Below are 20,593 nucleotides of genomic sequence, written 5' to 3'. Positions count from 1 at the left end.
ATATGTACCCATGGAAAATATGCCTCTTACTTTGTAAACGACCGAAAATAGCAAAGAACACCTGAAAAATGCGTTGTATAGAAAGGGTATAGCTGAGCTTGTGGGGATAGTCATATGCAGGCAGCTTTACGCCGTAATATGATGAGAAGTCTACGTTGAAAGAAACGTTTCATCAGTTGCTAGGCGAAAGAATATCGGGAAAGGAAGAAAAAGACTTAATAAGCTTTGAACATGCCGCAGTGTCTATGCATAAGAACCTGTCTGCCTTCTGCGGTGCCAAAGGAGGTAAGACGAAGAAAAAAAGAAATCTGAAGTAACTAGATGATATTTAATAGTCGTTTTTGGTGCAAGCAACCCTTGGCCGAGTTATGCCCGGGTTCACCTTCAGTAAGCGTCGTCCGAAAGTCTGCGTTTGTCCCGCGAAATAAACCCACGGAGCTTAAGCTGCGACTCACAGATGGCGCACCAATGCTGTGGCGCGATCAATTCTCAACTCCCGAGCGTTTATGGGAACGCACGGCGCTGGCGCCGGTGCCGGTTCGCGGCCCCCAAAGAGTTCGGCGCGACGCTCCCGGACCAGAGCTCCGTGCAACGGCGATATCTCTCGCGACGAGCGCCGAGAAGAGGAATTTTGCAGGAGGCGCGTTTTCTCCTCGCCCTTTTTTTTTTTTTCGCCCTCCATCTGTGAGCTCAAGTCACCCTTCATCTCTTCAGGTGTCACGATGCTATCGAATATTGGAGAAAGCGCCTGCTGAAAGTGCCGGCGTGTGAAAAGCGTTGTGTACGCTTTTTTTTTTAAATCTGTGTATGTATGCAGTGCGCGAAACTTTAAGCGCTGTCCTGCCTTGGCTCCTCGCGTGAACTCACCAGTGTGTGGCGTGGGAAATGTCGCCAAAGTGGCTGCGGGATGGTGCGCGGGGCCAGTGATGCCCTGCGACGTGAATTCGCACTGCTGAGGATTATCGCGCTCGTTCAAGGGATACATCGGATCGTGTGAATTCGTAGTTCTACTCTGGGCTTTTGCGTCTCGTGTCATTTGGTTACAGCGTCCTTTTTTTATCTGCGCTTCTGTCTGGCGCCATTCACTGTGCGGCATGTCGCGAGATGCATATCTTGCATGTGCACTTGGTATTGGTTCGTGAACCGCGCTTTAGTTTCGGTTGAAAGTTTGAAAATCAGTTCAGGCAGAAGCGTGACTGTATATATCTGCCGGTCGACATTGGACGAAGTTTGCGCGCTCGCATAAGCATGTAGATTGGTAGAAAAGTGCACAAGAGGCGGCAAAAAAAGTAACTGTGTTAGTCTCCTTATCGTGTTTCCTCGAGCAGGTGTCATAGTTCTTAGCCCAACGGTCTCTGTGCCGGGATGTAGCTGACGAGAGGACTGCAGAGAAGCCGCCCCACAGTGGCAGGCCCCCATGGGGCCTAGTGCATCGTCGTCTCGGTGTGCGGGATGGCATCAGCGTCTTCAGCGACGTGCGTTGTCGCCGCCTGCTGTGGATATCGGCCAAGCTGGACGACAACGGATATTCGCGGACCCACTTCCTCGAACTGGCGTCGGCGTCGACCGCGAGCGCTGAACACGGCGAACGTTGTGGTGCTGGCAGCGCTGGCGCTCGTCTTGGGCGCGCCGGAAGTGTCGTCGATGCATTCGAGAGGTGAGAAGGTGTCGCTTTTCTTTCGTCCGTTTCATAACGCCTTTAGCGAGCACTGTCTTTTTGTGCGTGTGTATGGCGAATTATGTTTCGCAGGGATTGCTTCGTGACGACTGCGAGCGTGAGCGCATGTACGTATAAGTCGCTTACTTGATAAGACTGCTGACGCCAACTCGACTGGGTACTCATCGTCACATTTTATTTCTCCCGGTCGTCAAAGCGCATAATTTAGGTGCGAAGTCTCACGACGCAGTGTTGTAAGTTCTTCATATCACATGAGTGGCCCGTATAACGAAAGAATCATATACCAATGTTATTTTCTTTCGCGCTTCGTCAATACTGTGAGCGGCGCTCTGCCCGTGATATACCGCTGGTACAGATCGCATGTGATGAGATATGAGCAAAAATGAACACAATATCCGAAAAATATCCGAACATTAAAGCTGTCCTCGTTTCCTGTAAGGCACCGAAGCGCAATCTGCTCTCTCAAGCGCACGTTGTGCGACGCATTCAATGCAGAGAAATAGCCTTAACAATGGAAATGAATACAACATAACAGTGTGACAACTGACACGAATAAACGAACTAAAGGGGACGATAACAGGCATTGCTTGAGGTGTGCCAGAGTCTTTGTTTCCAATTCTGAGACGATCCTTTTTTGGCGGCCATATTAAGAGTAGGGCACACCGAGTCGAATTCGCTAATTGTCATGCGTATACAACGGCAGATCTGAAGACTATGTAAAAACAGTGCCACCGCTGTTTTAAGCACATTCGAGTAGGCGTAGCTGGTGCCGCGTGTTCTGTAGGGACCTTAAATTGGAAGCAGAGTTGAATGCCTCGCAGCTGAAAAAAAGTCGGGTTGGCTGTATCTGTGAAGGAGCCCGCTGTAGGGTGCGTGAACCTTCTTTTGCGTTCTGCAAAGAATGTTTAGGCACTAGGGCACAGAAATAACGTAATCACATACACAAGTTACATTTATTCACGCATTACGGAGGTTATACGCCAAACTGGTACAGCTAGTGGGTATCTTGCGTTCTTGTATTGTTGTGCTCTCTTTTGATCGCAGTGGGCATATTTCTTTTGTAAAGTATATTTTAGTACTGGGTTAAACATTATAGCCCCTGGCGGCGCCCTAGAATGCCCTACGACATTCGAGCATGCCGCGCTATTAGATTGTTGGCCTTCAGCGTTTGCCTAAATCTTCTGCGCTTGCACTCCTTAAAGGAAACGGACAGGTTCCAGCGTGGTCAAAGAGCTTGGAGATCCCTTTGTCCTGCTTTCTCAGCCTCTTAACGCTATTTCTAGTATATAAATTTTAAACGCTGGCCTCTTCACATCTGAGCCTTAACGTCTGAACCTCTTCACGCTATTTCTGGACTATGCGTTTTGAACGCAGGGGGGCCGTAGCCGAGCAATCAGGAAATTTCTGCAACAAATTTCGCACATGGAAGACTTATAACTCTTGGGGAGCACAGGTTCGAGTCCGACAAATTATACCTACTATAGCATAGTAAGCTCTCTGAAGAACGAACATTCCTGCTGGGACAGAGAAACGTATACATTGCCGCGCTACGACTCTCTGAACTCCTCGCACCAGGATAAATTTAGCTGCGATTGTGTCGCGCGTGGCACGATAACGCCTGTTTCTGCGCTGACCACAAATGCATGATCCAGCATTAGCTTCCTTTCCCTGCGCAGTGGTGCTAAAGTAAGGCGCGTGGCTAGTAAAGTTGGAATGATGTAAGCGTTAATCCAATAACGTTTTGCTATCTACGCTTTTAGCAAGTGACCTCCTCTGACTGATTCTAAGGATGTCTCTCGTAAAAAAAAAAGAAATAAAGAATAAGAATGAAATCACACGGTAAGTTATTTCCTGTGAAGTAGAACTCGCTATCAAATAACCGTAGTCAATATGATCTGAAATGGGGTATTCGTGTACTACATCGCATAGACGTCACACAAATGTTGCAAGCATACCGTGGAATTACATATCCGTCCGATTTCTTGAAGTTTGTAATATTCGTGCTTACAATTTGTATTCTTTGTTATCTATGTGTGTTTGTGTGTGGGGGGGGGGGGGGGGGGTGTCCGTGCCGCAGCGTGTGCTCGCTGACACGAACATTTGTGTTTTCTGCCCTAATTACCCAGTGCGAGAACTGGTGTCATACATACGTGGGTCTGAGAGTCACACTTACCGAACGTTTAGCTATTCGATAAGAAGCGCCCATCATGAATAATTCCTTGCCGAGACGCAAGTGAGAGCATGGGATGAAGAATGGAATGCGTGTCCACTCGGTATACACATATCCATCACATACCGTTGTGGTTGCGTTCGCTATGCCGAACATAACACTCTTGCGCAGGCAACGCCATTGCGTACCCAATGGACGCAGTGCTACGAGTGTTTATTGTTCGAAATTTTCTTGCCGTGTCTCGTCCTGTGTCGCTTTGTGCGTGGTGGTTTGCTTCGCGCTTATTTACTTGCACTTACTAGCCTCCCTGTATTTCTCTCTCGTCTTTCGCCTCCTCTTTATCGACCCAAACATGTAACAACAAACTTCACAAGTCCTGCTTATGGAAGTTTTCTCTTTCACGTAATTTTCTTTCGAAGTTTTATTACGATTTAAATTATATGAACGCTCCAGGCACATTTTGTCGTCCTCGCCATGAGACTCCGTATAAACTCTAAGTGCGATAACATCGCTGCCGCGCGCCGTATGCTGAACGTGCAAGTGAAAGCGTGCGAGGGTGAGCCGGCCATGGCGGCTCAATCTCGATTGCGCAAGGGTAGAAAGCAGTGAGGAAATGCGCCGTCTTCCGTCACGCATAAGGCGCCTTGGGAAGGGGACGGGACGGCGTTGTACTCCAGTGGCTGCTGCGTATGAGGAGGGAAGATAACCGATGGTCATTAAGGGTTACGGACTGGATTCCAAGGGAAGGGAAGAGTAGCAGGGGGTGGCAGAAAGTTAGGTGGGCGGATGAGATTAAGAAGTTTGCAGGGACAACATGGCCACAGTTAGCACATGACCGGGGTAGTTGGAGAAGTATGAGAGAGGCCTTTGCCCTGCAGTGGGCGTAACCAGGCTAATGATGATGATGATGCGTATGGCGCGGCCGCGCGTAGCCGCGCAGGCCCTACTTGAAAGCAATCTGTGACGGGGACAGAGTGCATGAGGCGAGTGCCGATAGCTCCATGCGCGCTGTGTTTTCATCGCTTAGTCAGCGTTGAAGCGAAAGGCAACACGCAGGTCAATTCGCTCGCTGATACTGCAGCGCTTTCTCACCCCAACGTTTTGGAAGTAAGTTCCTACCATCATCGAGTGAGGTGTGTTCACGTTTGCTTGTGCGCCAGTGACACCATGCCTGTTAATTTAGTTAGTAAACAAATGCTTAGAAAGTTATATGGGCGATAAAACTACTATCCTTAATTCGTAAGGCTGTCAACTATTCTTTTGTCGCAATTGATGCTTTGCCATTCGGGTGAAAGTGCGACTTATTTATTATACTGTAGCCACACAACTGAGCTGTTCTTAAAGCACTCAAGAGTACAAAGCTTATCACTACAAGAAACAGGCGTTTTGAACAGCACATTGCAAGAAACGTTGTTTGAGATATCTGTGCTTACTTCACAGAAAAATTGGGTGCGCCTCACTAAATTTTTTGGTGCATTAGTATTAATGGCAGGCAATGCGAGAGAGCAGCTGTGCTCTTCAGTGTGCTGTGCTGCCTATGAGCACGTCGACTGTTCGTTACCGTTTATTTATAAGACATGATTTATGTTCCTCTAGTTGGGTCATTAGCCGAGTAGTCTCTGCAGCAGTGAAGATGTTCTAAACAGAGTGACTTGGAAGCTCTTGTGAGAAAGAACTGAATATGCTATTTTACTATTTTTGTTGTTGCTTTTGCAGTGCCATGAGGTTTTTGCACATCTCAAGTTCAATGCGGGAGCGCTTGTTATACTATTTTGAAGCTCACACCCATTGTGGTGAAGTTACCGCTGTTTTCTTTTGTTCCACTTCAGTTTGGTTCTGAATTGGTGGTGGTGTTGGCTGAGTTGTACTCTGTATTAAATAATATGCCTGAAAGTTGAAGTGCAGTTGGAGAGCTTGTAGCAAAACCGAATCAAAGTTTTGAGAATCGTTGCCTATCTACAATTTTCAGATATGTTTTTCTATTGTACCGTTGTTGTTTCTGGGGAGATAAAAATGCCAAAATTGTATACACGCGTAAAAGACGACCAAGACATTCCCGAATGTTGCGTCCTAAAGAAAGAGCTTCTATATTAGTAAATGACAAGGAAGGGACACATCGGCGCATATGTGTAACTTCTGTAATTTACAGCGGTCATTCATTCGCAATCGTTTATACCAATTTTAGTATTACTATATTCGTTGATAAGTGGCAATATACTAACCAAAAGTATTGTATTTCACATCGTCATTGGGGATTCTTTCAGTGCTCTTTTTTCTTTTTTTACAGTACCATGGAACGTAAGACGCTTCTTTCTTTTTGTGAAACTGTGTAACACAATGCACACCTGCTTTGGTCTCACTGAGACTGACAGTATTGCAAATAAGCATATAAATAAATAAATCAGTAAAAGCAAGGCAACTTTATCAGCAAAGCTTTCTGCTTGGGACTGCTTATATTACAGGATATATTGCGTGGCGGATTAATCGACTACTGTTGTTTTATTACATTCGTGGAATAACAAGAATAAGAGGACTTGAATACAGTTCCTTTAGCACCCAGAAATGCGTGACTCATCAATGTTAACATTGAGCATATTAACTGATGTTTAAATACCGCCTTGCCTTCCAGTGTCGAACAATATAGGTGCGATATGAAGAGTACAAATAAATAAACAACCTGCATAAAAATTCACTGTTGGAAATGCCTGAAATAAAGTATTGCATATATTTCCATGGAAAAATTTGTGTGGGTAAATGGTTTCAGCCATGTTCAACGAAATATAAATGACCTGTTGTACACCTTTATGTTTCACCTTACCATTATTAAGAATACGATTGCCCAAGAAATCCAAGGCCCATATGCACAAACAAAGCAAAAAAGGGCAAAGGCTAAAACTGCTCAGAAGAGCAGATACGAGCCAATTCTGATGTTAGGCATATTATTGTCGAAGTTAATTGAGAAGCAGCAAGGACCGCTTACAAAAGAAAACGTGTAAATTCGACGTACTTCTTCGACATACTTTCTTCTTCGAGTAATTCAACATATGCCTAACTCCAATCAAGTGGAGTTGGTTGCGTATGCAGCAGAAGGTACTCATTTTCGCGCGTCGTGTTCTTGTGGCTATCAGCACCATACGATCAGTACAGCGGCTTCTTACCGAAGTTCCGCGATGTCCACAATTGGCTGTGGTTTGTAAAGGAAAAGTGGGCGGAAGAAATAATCAGCACTGGTGAACCTTGGATTTGTGGTAAAGCAAGAACATACGCCTTTTAAGTCGAATTGGCGCCATTTGTAATTACTCTAGAATCTACATAACGGTACTCATCGCAACATCAATTGCTGCTGATCATCTCTGACTAGACTTTATTTCCCTCTAATGTTGTACCAATTGATGCAATAACTATTGAGACTTCGGCATGGCATCTTCCTTGGTGCTACTGGAATTTCGAACCTGTAGCTTGGTCATATCAGGCGTTTGTCACTGAAGGAATATGAAGCCGCTATATACGGCTGCTGAACTTATCTTTGTGTAGTATGTGTATTCTGTCATGTTTATTTCTAACCTGTTCCTGCGAGATGCCTTAGTCGGGTCGCAGTATCAATAACAAAATTTAATTTACAGCTCTAGGCAACTCCGGTCCTATTGAAACGTTCCGTGCGTTATTCCAACAACTCTACAAAAATCTCACAAAATATGTCTGGATTGCGTTAAATACCGAGTTATTTTGTGACAAATCCTGCAGACAAGCTTATAGAATTATTGGACTGCATACGAAGCGTCTAAGCTAGGCTTCCATGGGCACCGAAATTACGTATTTGAACATTACTTAATTTTAGTCTCGTAGTCGGCATCCTGAAAATGTTGCGCCACCACAGGGTATATTTGTGTACGTACAATCTCGCCCACATTATATTAAACTTCTCCCAGTGGTTCTATCACACGGATTCACCCTTCAGAAGCTTGAACAAGGGAATCACATTTGCGCAAACTGAATTCTGCGAACGCTGACAAGAGAACTCACTGCATGCAAATACGAATAAGGCGCGGGCTTTCCAGGCATCAAAGCGGGCGCGCTTTCAAAGAATAGAAAGAAATTAGCCAAACGGAACGCCATTTTTCGTTTTCCTTTCTGCCTGCAAAGTTAGAAACTGCGTGCCGCCTTTTTCTTCAGCAACGAATTTCGCGCAAATGCGAAAGCTGGCACTTTAGTTGCGTCTGTTAGGAATAAGGTGCATGTTGAAACAAACCTTTGCCTTTGTTGCGGCGTGGCGAAATTGGACTTCTTCAACGGGGGCGGGGAGTGGGGAGGTATTGTATAGCCAGAAGGCCGGACGTGGGAGGATTAAAAAAAAGATTTTTTTGCATATGCTATAGTGTGCTCCTATGTGAACACGTGAAGTCTACAGACCCATTGCTCATCCAGCCTACCGCAACATCTGCGTAGTTTCCAGAGGTTGCGTGACCGGCCACGTGGCGTAAGGGGAATGGAGAGTCCAGTTATTTCTGTGCGAAGAACAAACCTCGACGTTGGCAATTCGCAAGTTATCGGCACCCTTGTGTCTGATCTCTGTTGCTGAAGGCACCAGAAAGCAACCTGTGTATCGCACACTTCAGCGGGCTAAAATCATGCACTAAACGGGTATTCTCAACATACCTCCAATCTCCTAAACGGCACCCCGACCATATAAGCAATAAAGAGTCAATAGATACTAGCAGATTGCTCAACCTCTCTATATTTCATGGAATTTCGTAGCGAGATTTAGTGTCAAAATGCGCAGAGAGGAGAAGGACCGTAACGCTTTCGCCCTACTGAAAACATGAAGTGATTTAATCGTGTGTCGTTTCGGCTGCTAGTGAGAGCAAATGGCGAAAATATAAAAAAAAGCAAAGGGACAAAGGCAGTTCAAACGAAACTATCACTAGACTGACGGTAACGACATGTAGGTGGAGAAGAGGCACTCAGACATTTGTGTGCCTTTTCTTCATAAACAAAGGCCAACTTACTCTCCCAGGCACACATGCGCGCACCAGCCCAGAAGCAGGCACGCACGCTACGAAAACCGGTGGGGGAAACGGGGAGATGTGAGCAGGGCGCGCCAAGGAGCGTGAGAGTTGGTGGTTTGCAGAAGGAAGAGGACAGGGGTTGTCAAGAAAGGCGCTTCAGCTTAAAAATGTTGCTTCGGGCCATTCGTGGCAGCTGTCCGCTACGCCATCGCCGCAGGGACCTCAATTTCTTTTTTTTTTACTGGGTGATCCAAAATAGAATGAACGAAAGGGAAGACAAAGTGTGCCATCTTACGCATACCATGTTCTATAGCGTATAAAGCCAAGGCGAGCGCTCGGGCTGCCGTCCCATCCAAGAGAGGATCACACATCGATGCAGCCGGCGCCTATGTTTTACTTTTGAATGTGTTTTACTTTCTTTCGTCTACCTCACTCTCGGCACTTTCCTCTGTACACTGTTTTTGGTCTTCGTTACGCTGCCTGCTCGTGAAATGCGATGCAAATCACGTTTTCTTGCTATTCTTTTGCTGCTGCTGTCGTCACAGGACCTTTCTTTGTTGTGGATCTACATCTACCCTGCTCGTCTAAACTGGTCAGCCGGTTCCTTGCGCAACAGGATATTTTTCTGTTTGGCCAGATGACAGTAGCCTTTCAACGCTGCTGTTTTGCTTCGAGGGCCTCTGGTGTCTTTCTTTTTTATTTTTATTTGCATAACGTGCTTAGTGCGCCTTCAATTGCTTTGCTTTATATACGTCACCAAACGTTTATGCTTTCAAACCGGGACTTCTGACTGCCTTCGCGGATGTGTTTTGTGCGTGCAACCAGACACGCTCTCAACTGCATGCTTCATGACAAGGAGAAAGAAATAATGGAACCTAATGCCTACCAGTGAAGTCTCGACGAGCATTTGGTTTGCCTCAGCATGACGCCTTCTATTTAGGCTGCCTTCTCGCAGATAATTGTCTTTCCTAAGCAAAGTATAGTACAATTGAGTCGTCATTCTAAACCAATACTCTTCATACAAATCGTTCTCAATAATCAGGTAATTAATGCACGTTTACAGCTGGTGCACAGCTTCTTTAAAGAGGTATGATCGACAGCAGCTATTCTGGCATCACTTCGCTTGCAATGGCATTCCTTTTAGTTTAACAATTTGAGATGTTATTTTTTTCCTTCAGCAGCATTCTAACTCTTTCATATTGTTCTTATAAATGAAGTGTTTTGAGAGCATTAACTGGTTCGAATTATTTGGCAGGTCAAGATGAGCAGTTTCTAACTGTCGAATATGAATTGAAGAGATATCCGCTTCCTGCAACACTGTTGTTTTGTTTCCAGTGCTCTTTACTGATGGGTGCTGTCAGTTTATTTTCCAGCAGTACTTTGGGAGGGACAGATAAATGATATTAAGAGAAAATGCAAGTCTTTGTTCACATTTGGGGTAACTTCATTTGAAGACTTCGTAACATTTGTATATATAGAATGAGTCACTTCAGGTGCCTTAAGGAACAGGGACATAGGCCAATAGTATTTCGTTGACCTCTGTTGATTGTTACGCCAGTAGCGATTCTCTTAGCGATTGTGCTACTGCGCGCCTTCATTGTAGACTAAAACAGAAAGATTATACGGAAAGGGTCACATGCACCCCGCTTACTTTTGTGTGGGTAGATCCATTCTGTGAACGTGACTGAAGTGTGTCTGCTCGTAGGCAAGACTAATCACTAGATTTGGCAGTAAAAGAACCAGAGCGAAACTCCTCTGGTGAAACATTCGAATATTTTTTTTCTTCTGTTAAACCTCATTTCTGATATTGAAGTTTATTTCATTGTCCAAATTGCAGTGATGGAATCTCGTATAGATCAATAATAAACAAAAAAAATTAAATTCCGAGTCATAGGAGGCCGCACCCAGAACAATGTTCTTTTTTAAACATGGGGCAGACAAGGACAAGTGTCACCAGAAAGTTTTTACCACATTCAAGGACAAGTGTCACCAGAAAGTTTTTACCACATTTGAAAAGTGGCAAGTTGGCAACATTTACTTTGTAATTGACAGGTTACCCGTCAACATATAACAATTGGAATCCCGAGCGCATGGTGCAAGGTTGCTATGCCCTGAACAGAAGTTGTACTGGGTGAAGCAATACTCACAGATCTTAAAGGCTGTTTTCAAAGAATTGCAGAAAACACGCACCGAAAAGAGATGGTATGAGGTAGAAAGTAGGAATCTTCTTGCACAAGGCCATTGTTTCATGTCATCGTCCAAGAACAGTTTCGTTTTCAGCTCTTTCTTCGAAGCTACTCGCTAAGTAAATTATTGACAGCCGCCCATTGTTCAAAGACAGCCATTTTCTCTAAGGTTACTATAAACAGAAAATTAAGCACTTCATTTAGCGCAATAATAGTCCTGATTGCAAAAAAAAACAGAAAAAGAAAGCAGAAAGATTGAGCGCAAAATTTCTCTGTCCAATCTATGCTCGTGCTTGGGAGTGTCACATTTACGAGTAATTGTAACACCCTCTCCTTTATTGACTAATTTTTTGTTTCTGGTGGCAAACACCGAGCTCTCAAACAGCAACAAGGCATTTTGTTTTCAATTGTCCCAGAGTTTCGTTACTCACTTCGAATGATCACGCAGTCGGGAGGTAGCCTGAATGATAGATTGCGTGACCATTATAACTTGGTCCTGAGTAGCATGGCGGGGCACCTACCGAGGCACGCTGAGATAAGCTGCTTCATTGCGCGTTTTGCCGATGTTTCTATTGCAATGGAAGTAGGAACGAAACCCGAAAGAGGTATCGTGAAGGCGTGTCATAATATAGAAGTTGGTCTCCAAGTGTACTTGACTGCGCTTTCACTCCTCCTGACACACTAAAGAATTAATCTTTTCTGGTATGTTGTTTTGGGCGATATATAGGTTTACGTATTTTTGTTTATTACGACACTGACAACGCGTCTACGCGTGTGCTCTGGTCAGCATGCGAATATTTTTCGAAGAATTCAGGTCAGACGTATGTCTAGCTCATGTTTTGCATAAGTTCTCTTCTTCTGTCGTCCGCTTTCTCTCTCGCTCTCTTCCTTTTTGTTGTACCTCAAGATACTAACTGTTAACTCGCCCAAGAATAATTTCTGACAAAACACAGGTCAAGAACGGTCCAAGGCATAATGTCGTAATATATGCAGCTGGACGTTTCGCATAGAACAAACATACTGTTGACCCAATTATTTTACAAAGAACAATGATTAAAAAAGACAGAAAGATCGCGCACAGAGCTCGCCTGAACTTTTGTTATGTCTGTGTTCGTATTTGACAAACTCAAAATTACTTTTCGCACAATTGAATGAGCTGGCGAATGTAAAAAAAAAAAAAAAACGGCAGTTATCTGTGAAAACCTGCCACTTTGCAAACGCAATCGTGTTTTGAGTGCCGGCAAGTCTCAACGGAGAGCAATAAAGTTCGTATTTCGGCTTCCAAAGTCACATCAGCCCAGGAAGAGAAAACAAACTAAGCTTTTTTTCTTCTAGCCATATCGTGAAGCTGGGGTCCCACATTTCAGAGTAATTTCTACTGCAATCATCCTTGTAATTCAGAGAGGGAATAAGAACCTTGCATTCTGAAAGCTCATAAAATTCAACGCAAGTTTGGACAAAACATCACTTGACTTTTTATTGAACTAGCTCATGGTGTCTGCTAAATTTTTCTTTATGGGCGCAGAAAGAGGCATAGGAAGCAAGGGGACACACACAATCACACAAACAAGCGCTTTGTCTACGTGTCCTTCCTTTGTGTGCCTCCTTTCACTCGCAAACACTGTGTCTAGCGTAAAATAAATATGAACAATACCGAAAATGTCTCACGCAGTAAGCGCTAAATTACGTGAGATCCGCAAATTGCTACACGGCAGCTACCGCGAGCACAATAAAGAAAACAACAAAACAAAGGCGGATATCCAAGGCAGATTAAGGCTGCCTGCTGCTGTGCAGAAGAAAGAATAGTGAGGCGTGTGGGTGATGGCGTAGACAAAAGCGATCATGCATGGAGAGCGAAGGGAGATGAGGCCTGCGGCGTGCTTCTCCCTTGACCGCCTTGATGCAGCGACTTTCGCGATGCTTGAACTATCGCCTGCCTTTAAAATTACTTCTAGTCGCGGTCCACTAGGCATCGCTGCTGCCGCTTGGCTGCTTTAATCTCAACGACTTGGCCTCCGAGGCTCGATAGCAGCGGGGTGTCGGAGCGCTAAGCCCTTCGACAACCTTTTTCGTCAAGACTGTTATCTTTTTGTACATACATATTCTATTCTCGCGTGTTACTTGCTGAAATCGCGATCTGATTATGAGGCACGCCGTAGCGGGAGACGGCGGAGTAATTTTGACCGGCGGGTCTTATTTCATCATCATCATCATCAGCCTGGTTATGCCCACTGCACGGCAAAGGCCTCTCCCATACTTCTCCAACTACCCCGGTCATGTACTAATTGTGGCCATGTTGTCCCTGCAAACTTCTTAATCTCATCCGCCCACCTAACTTTCTGCCACCCTCTACTACGCTTTCCTTCCCTTGGAATCCATTCCGTAACTCTTAATGACCATCGGTTATCTTCCCTCCTCATTACGTGTCCTGCCCATGCCAATTTCTTTTTCTTGATTTGAACTAAGATATCATTAACTCGCGTTTGTTCCCTCACCCAATCTGCTCTTTTCTTATCCCTTAACGTTACACCTATCATTCTTCTTTCCATAGCTCGTTGCGTCATCCTTAATTTAAGTAGAGCCCTTTTCGTAAGCCTCCAGGTTTCTTCCCCGTACGTGAGTACTTAGAAGACACAGCTGTTATAAACTTTTCTCTTGAGGGATAATGGCAACCTGCTGTTCATGATCTGAGAATGCCTGCCAAACGCACCCCAGCCCATTCTTATTCTTCTGATTATTTCAGTCTCATGATCCGGATCCGCAGTCACTATCTGTCCTAAGTAGATGTATTCCCTTACCACTTCCAGTGCCTCAGTGCCTATTGTAAACTGCCGTTCCCTTCCGAGACTGTTAAACATTACTTTAGTTTTCTGCAGATTTTTAGACCCACCCTTCGGCTTTGCCTCTCCAGGTCAGTGAGCATGCATTGCAGTTGGTCCCCTGAGTTACTAAGCAAGGCAATATCATCAGCGAATCGCAAGTTACTAAGGTATTCTCCATTAACTCTTATCCCCAATTCTTCCCAATCCAGGTCTCTGAATACCTCCTGTAAACACGCTGTGAATAGCATCGGAGAGATCGTATCTCCCTGCCTGACGCCTTTCTTTATTGGGATTTTGTTGCTTTATATAGGAGGCTGTGGCCAAGTACTGCACCAGGGTGGCCAATCCTACTCTGGTGAGGGAGTGCGTTACCGGTTCTGGTCACCGCGATCAGGCCACACTCCAGGCCTGTTTATGCAATTTTATCAACACGCGGATTTTTTTCTTTTTTTAATCCGGTGGAAAATTGCGCGGCACCGGGATTCGAGCCACGGACCTCTTGTACGCGAGGCGGGTGTTCTACCTCTACGCCACCGCTGCATCCTATTTAACGGTCTTATAACGGTCTTGGTCTTATTTAACGTATGCTAAAATTTTGGTACGTGAGCGCTTTTGCACTTCGCCTCGTTCGAATAGCGGTCGCCCCGTCTGGGGTTGAACCCATCACCTCGCGAGTTCTCGCAACGCAACGCCATAGACAGTTTGCCATTGCGATGACATTCTCACAATGCGGCAACATTTATGCCTTCAGGCGGCATGTGTGAGCTTATTGCTCAGTTTCCGTCTCCCAAATAGATCACGTGCTCGGGACGCCTACGACAGAAAAATATGTTCCACATCCACCGCCGATGTTTGTGAGTAGTGGCGCACAGTCCTTGCATTCCTTCTTCGTTGTAAAAACTGAATGCGAAATAAACTGTGCGTCTGTTTGTCTGCCTTGCGCTGGCTAACACTCCCAGGGTGAGTTCTAGTGGTAAAAACATAAATACCCTAGAAAGTGGATAGGAAAACGGCACTGCAGTAGCTCAAGTAGATGAGCATGGCTGGCGCAATGCGAAGACGTGGGTTCGTATCCCACCTAGGACAGTTTTTTTTTTTTGCCCACTTTCATTTCTCTTAATTTATGATTTGTTTTTTTCATTTAGTAAGTGCAAGTAAATTACCCTATTGCCTCCTGGGCGTCTTTCTTTCTCAACATATATATATATATGTATATGCGTGTGGTGCTTCAGCGAACACTTCCAAACCTTTTTTTTAGACTACCTGCTGCAGATTGCACAATCCTATCCATAAGCTGATCTACTCTCAGAGGTAGACATTGCTTGCAAAAACAAATTTAAATGCATAATCCACTATTTAACATATAATCACTAATTAGGTTTTAACTGATTTCCTTAAGGCACATATTGCAATTTAGAAATTTAAGCCGGTTAGAGTGCAACGCACATCCACTTGAATAGACTTGTGTGGATGACACCAATTAGGAGGTATTCGCCGTTAATGTTACGGTAAAAATGCACTATTGTTCACCTTACTTTCTTAACAAAACGTTATTTTATACATTGAGGCACAAAGTAATAGCAACACCAATGAATTTCTCCGCAAAGTTCGGGAATTACTAAACTGGTTTCAATTTGAGAATTCGTTCGTGGTGAATCCGCCTTGCGAAGTCCCAAGCTAGCGAGCTCCCCAACCAGCAAACTCCTAAATACCTGAATCGTAAATTGCAATGGGTAATTAATTAAAAGCTTCATTAAGTAATATTTGGGAATCAGTCGATTATGAATTTCAATTTTTCGCGAAACTGTTGTCGGCCTCTTCGATTGCACCAGCTAATGGACTAGAATTGTGCTATCTGCCACAGCCAATTGTTAAAAACCTTTGACAGTGCTCGCCTAAACACCCGGTACGTGCATGCACTTCCAATCTCTACTACTAGCATAATGTAGCATTTAGCGGCGTATTAACACAGCGCACTGCCTTCAGGAGTGCTAGCGTAGCGACAAGCCATTGAAGCTTGCGCGTGATGTATGACGCAGCAGGTTTGCATTGCGCGCGCTATGATAGCACGTTTTTGTGGGAGCTCGGGTCGTTTTAAGCGATATATAAACGTCTAAACATACATAAGCCCAAGGAAATTCTACATAATATGGAAGTTTACGCGCATATGAAGCGTTTATTTTCTTTCTTCTTTGTGATTGCCGTAATGTATGTTTTTATCTTCTTTATCGTGTTTTAGCGTTGCTTTTAGAAGCATAACACAGATGTTGACCTAGTTCCACGGTATCATATTTGGACATATTCTGGAACGCTTGAGGAAGGATTGCGCTGATGTCTTTTGAAGAGTTCTCAAGAAATAATAGTTCTTATCACTCCACATGTTGACTAACTTTCTGTATCAAGGGACCAGTTTGTGCACCTTCCTTCGCTTTTCTTGTGCACAGTTTGTTTCTTAATTTTGGGGTCAGAAAGACACCCCTTTTGTGTTTAAGCCGAGTGTATCCTTTTAGTTTTTTTTTTTTCGTTATGACTCCAGAGCAACATTGAAGTTCTCAGCGTGTACACTGGAATATTTAGGGTGTGCTTCCTTCACCGAATTCCATGACTGAAATTGTATTATACAAGAAATGCAGCACTCTAGTTCTGCGGCAATTCAAGGGAGAATATGCGACATCAATTTTAATTTACTTTATTTACCTTATAAAACACGGACGCCTGGCAAAAAATGCGTACTGGCGCCTCCTTAAAAATGTTTCCAAGGTATAATGCCTGTTATTGCTCCACGCGTTGACTCATTTCTTTGTATAAGTGCAGGCGACCTGTTTCGACATCTCAGTTTACCTTTCCTGTTCCTGTTATGTGTTGTTCCGTGCCAGAAAGAACAGTTATGTTCTGTCCAAGCGGAATGTTATTTGCATTAAATTTGTTTTATGCACAGCTAGCCGTCTTTTCGCGTTAAACCGCATATCTCCTGCTTCACTTTAAACGCACTCGACGGAGCAAATCCCGTCATGGCTGTAAAAGAAAAGAAAACAGGTAGAAACAGCGTAAAATAGAAGCAAGAACGCTTCCGGCATGCGCATTCGCTATCGCCTAAACATATAAAATGATCGTCTGAATGCTTTGAAGCCTTTCGGTATCGTTGACAGGAAAATGCACGCAAACTGCCCGACGCCGGAATGTTTGATATTTTTGTAGCGTAGAATTGTTTTGTTTATATTTTATGCGTTTTTTGCAGTAAAGTATAGTGTGCAGACGGATGGTTACGTTCTCAATGCTTAAAATGTTGTTTGAAGATAATGCACCTGCCTACCGTTGCTTTTTTATCACCATATCTTGTCTTGACTGACGGCTTTTCCGGATAGGGAATGTTCACCTGCAGAGAATTTGGAAGTTTGTGCCTGACACATATCATTTGATCATTTTTTTTTCTTTGCCTTAGGCATGCGAAACATTCCTGCACAGTTGTCGTGTTGAGTTCTCAGGCCTTGCCTCATGACCGTTCTTTGTTTATTTCTGTTTTGCCGTAAAGCCGAAATGCGGTACTCATGCAGGGCAGCATCAGTCCTTTCTTTGCTTTTGTTTTTTATCTTGCAGGGCCGTAAACATCCGTTTCGCGTGGTGCTTCAATATATGAGAGTGCTTAAAAAAAAACTCCGAACGTTTGGGAGAGGAGAAAGAATAAAGGTGCAAGATATCACGAACTTCTTTTTTCTAATGTTAATTTTTTTTAATGTACTCTTTTTTGATGTAGAGATTACTGTGTATGTTGGCAAGCTCGAGAAAGACGAATAAGTTGTCCGTATTGAAAAATATTTTTTTTTTTAATGCGGAACAGGCAAATGTAAAAGGAAAGATAAAAAAAAACTTTACTTCAGCCGCATGTCTTACCAGACTATAAAATAGTATTTCGTTTCTGCTCTTTTTGTTCGTTTCGTAGTTTGCTTGTTTGCTTCCAGTGCCGCATTCAACACTAAAAAATACTTTTCTGCTTACCGTCACTGTGGTTTGGACAAAACGCCGCCTTTTCTTTCTGCTCATAACAGAAAAAGTGGTACCTGAATAGGCAATATCGTTGGATATTTGCTCTGGGGATTTTCCTTTCGCAGTGAATATTAAAGCGCCCTGATCAGCGTTTTAAATTTCAAACAATCTATCACTTACCCAGGGTATGTAAAAAAGGACCTCAAAATTCCGAAAAATTATTCCAGATCAGCAAGCTCATTCCAATGCATTTGTTCTGGATCATGGTAGCCTGTCTCCTTTCAAGTGTATCTCCGTAATAAGTATTGCTGAGGAGTTAGCGTGTACTCTTTAATTGTCAGATATTGTTGTTACTTAATGCGCTCATAAATTTCATCACGTATAATAAGCACTTCAGATAACAGACATCGGCCGAAAAAGCACTTTTAAGAGCACAATAAAATAGACTAAATAGAAAAATGTAGCGCTTAAGAGTGTTCTTAGCGCAATAACAACGCCTATGCCATTAGAACTTGGCATAGCATTGCAATAACACAGCGCCAACGCTCACGATATGTACCACCTATAATTGTGGCTAGCACAGTAACAACGTCTTGTCTGATGTATACTTAAACGAACTTTCGTTTCCATGTGCGCGAATGTTAAATGAAGTACCACCGCCACCCCGTCTTGTTCGTTGTGAAATTGATCTGAAATGCTGACGTCGCTTTCTTGCGGCATAGTGAAGACGGTGTTGCACTTAGATTTATGCAGAAGTAGCACTTCAACTTTCACAGTATCTGTCAGATTCCTCGAGGTGATCTTTGCGAAAATTCATGCCTGGAATTTTAAGAACCAGGAAATGCAGCACTGAAGGGCATTTTTTCAAGTTGAGGAGAAAATTTTTGACAGTCACGTTAATTTACCTAATCTGTATTGAAAAAAACTGGGTTGTTGACGCGCGAATACGGAGGTGGTTGCTTTATGTCTTCTGAGCGAAATATGCCACGCACCTGTTTTCTTGAATATTCTTGCGCATAGTTTGCGAAGAAACAGTCAAGGCACAGCCAAAGCTACAGGCCTGCACAAACGGCCCTAGCCCAATTTGGCTTTCATTGTGCTGCACGTCACCCTGTACTGTGATGGCGTCGGCGAATCGGGACCGGCTGTGATTGTGTGTGCGTGCTCTATATCCGCACTCTTCTTATCCTTTAACCACATCATTTGCCATTGGCTAGCGTAGTGTAGCAAACAGTATAATTTCAATGTAGGTATACTCCCTGCTTCTGTTTTTCCTTTCATCTCTATCCCTCATGCTCTATTTTTTAGAAAGCTTTCGTCCCAGCGAATGCACACATAGGAAATTCAACTTACTATATCGTCTTTCCGGCAGTTCAAGTGTGACGGCGTGAAACGGGAAGAAGCCAATCAGTTCAAAGACAAGAGTGAATAGCAGAAAAATGCACATATTTTTTGTTAATATTGCTAATAAGCACTGGCCTATGTCAGAAGCGGGAATTGGGAATTTTTCTTAGGTGAAGATGATCGGTTGAAGATTTGAAAGGTGTATACGTAGGGGTTCCTATCAAACACGTTGAGTGACTCCCTAGTCACTGGCTAATTCGCGCGTTCACTACTGTCTCCCCGGGTGCGCGTCCAATCTGGTGGCTTTCTTCACGTGTAGCAGGGGTGCTCGGAATGCGCCTGTTTGTCTCGCGTTACTGAGGGCCTCCTAATATTGGACGATAGTGACCGTGTTGCGTCTGACTGCGACACCAATGTTTTAGGGGCAAGAGTCCGGGAGGCCGTCGTGTGGAGGAGCACGATCACCTGTCTCGACGTTGCGTCGCTAAGCCACTTTGACGTAGAAGCACCGCCTCTGAAGTAAATCGTTGGTTAGGATTGCTGCTGTAAGGCACTTATGAGTGAGCAGTCGCACGAACTCTGGGCAAAAGTAAGCGTTGATTTTTTTTTTCTTTTTTTGTTCTCTTGACCTTCGACCCAGGCACCTAATAAATGCTCAAAATGATTAGCAAACGTTGAAACGCAAGAGTTTCAGCGAAGTAAAGCTGCGCTTCTGGCATGCGTGGAGTTTATTTGGAAGGGTGGTAAAGACATCAAAGACACAGAGGGACAGAAAGAGGTTCCGTTGTTCCAGCGTTCGCACCGTCCAACGCTGCCTGCTGCCCAAGGGGACGTATACGTGGCCCGCACACCAGCCGATGTTGTGATAGGATGCAGCTGTCCCCGTCCGCTGGCACGGAAGAGTAGATTGGGACGCCTGTCACGCCGCGCGTGCATTGCATCGTAAAGCACCGCACGCACTTGCTGAAGCCTCATCCCGTGGCAGGCTGCGAGAGACGCGAACGGGGAGCCCTCGAACGCCATTCGGCTGCTGCCTGGGGCGCAGCGGCTACGCCTGAAGTTTACAAACATTTGGAAAACAGTAATGACGATTATCACCTTATTAGAGAGAGATGATGATGAAAGGCAGGGAGATTAGCCGGATATTAGTCTCTGGTCTTCTACCCTAATATATTTGTTAATATTGTCGTGGGCTACTGGAGGTGCTGAGGTAGCAAAGCTAGCGAAAGATCAGTAAATGTAAGACACTAGTCGGCCGTTACGCGACCATTATTACGGAAAGGCAAGCAGCACTTCGATAAAAAGATGTCAGCGCGATCAGCGGCCTACATATATATATAACGCCCCTACGAAATTTGTGAATTTCTTTTACACTAGAGAGAGAGAGAGCAAATGATAAATGA

At 44.3% G+C, this 20,593-nt stretch overlaps 1 protein-coding gene across 2 annotated transcripts in view; it reads left to right on the top strand.

The window, feature by feature from the left end:
• Window positions 1-343: 343 nt before the first annotated feature.
• Window positions 344-20,593, top strand: part of LOC126540503 (neural cell adhesion molecule 2-like) — a 282,822-nt gene continuing 262,572 nt past the window's right edge. The window contains exon 1 of one of the 2 annotated variants that reach the window (XM_055076069.2): window positions 344-1,657. In XM_055076069.2, coding sequence (XP_054932044.1) covers window positions 1,453-1,657 — 205 coding nt within the window. In that variant the 5' untranslated portion in view covers window positions 344-1,452. The remainder of the gene's footprint in view (window positions 1,658-20,593) is intronic. The other variant, XM_055076070.2, reaches the window with a different exon arrangement.

Source organism: Dermacentor andersoni, chromosome 2, assembly GCF_023375885.2.
Source record: "Dermacentor andersoni chromosome 2, qqDerAnde1_hic_scaffold, whole genome shotgun sequence".
NCBI classification, from domain to species: domain Eukaryota; kingdom Metazoa; phylum Arthropoda; class Arachnida; order Ixodida; family Ixodidae; genus Dermacentor; species Dermacentor andersoni.
This window is presented reverse-complemented; position numbering and strand designations above follow the sequence as displayed.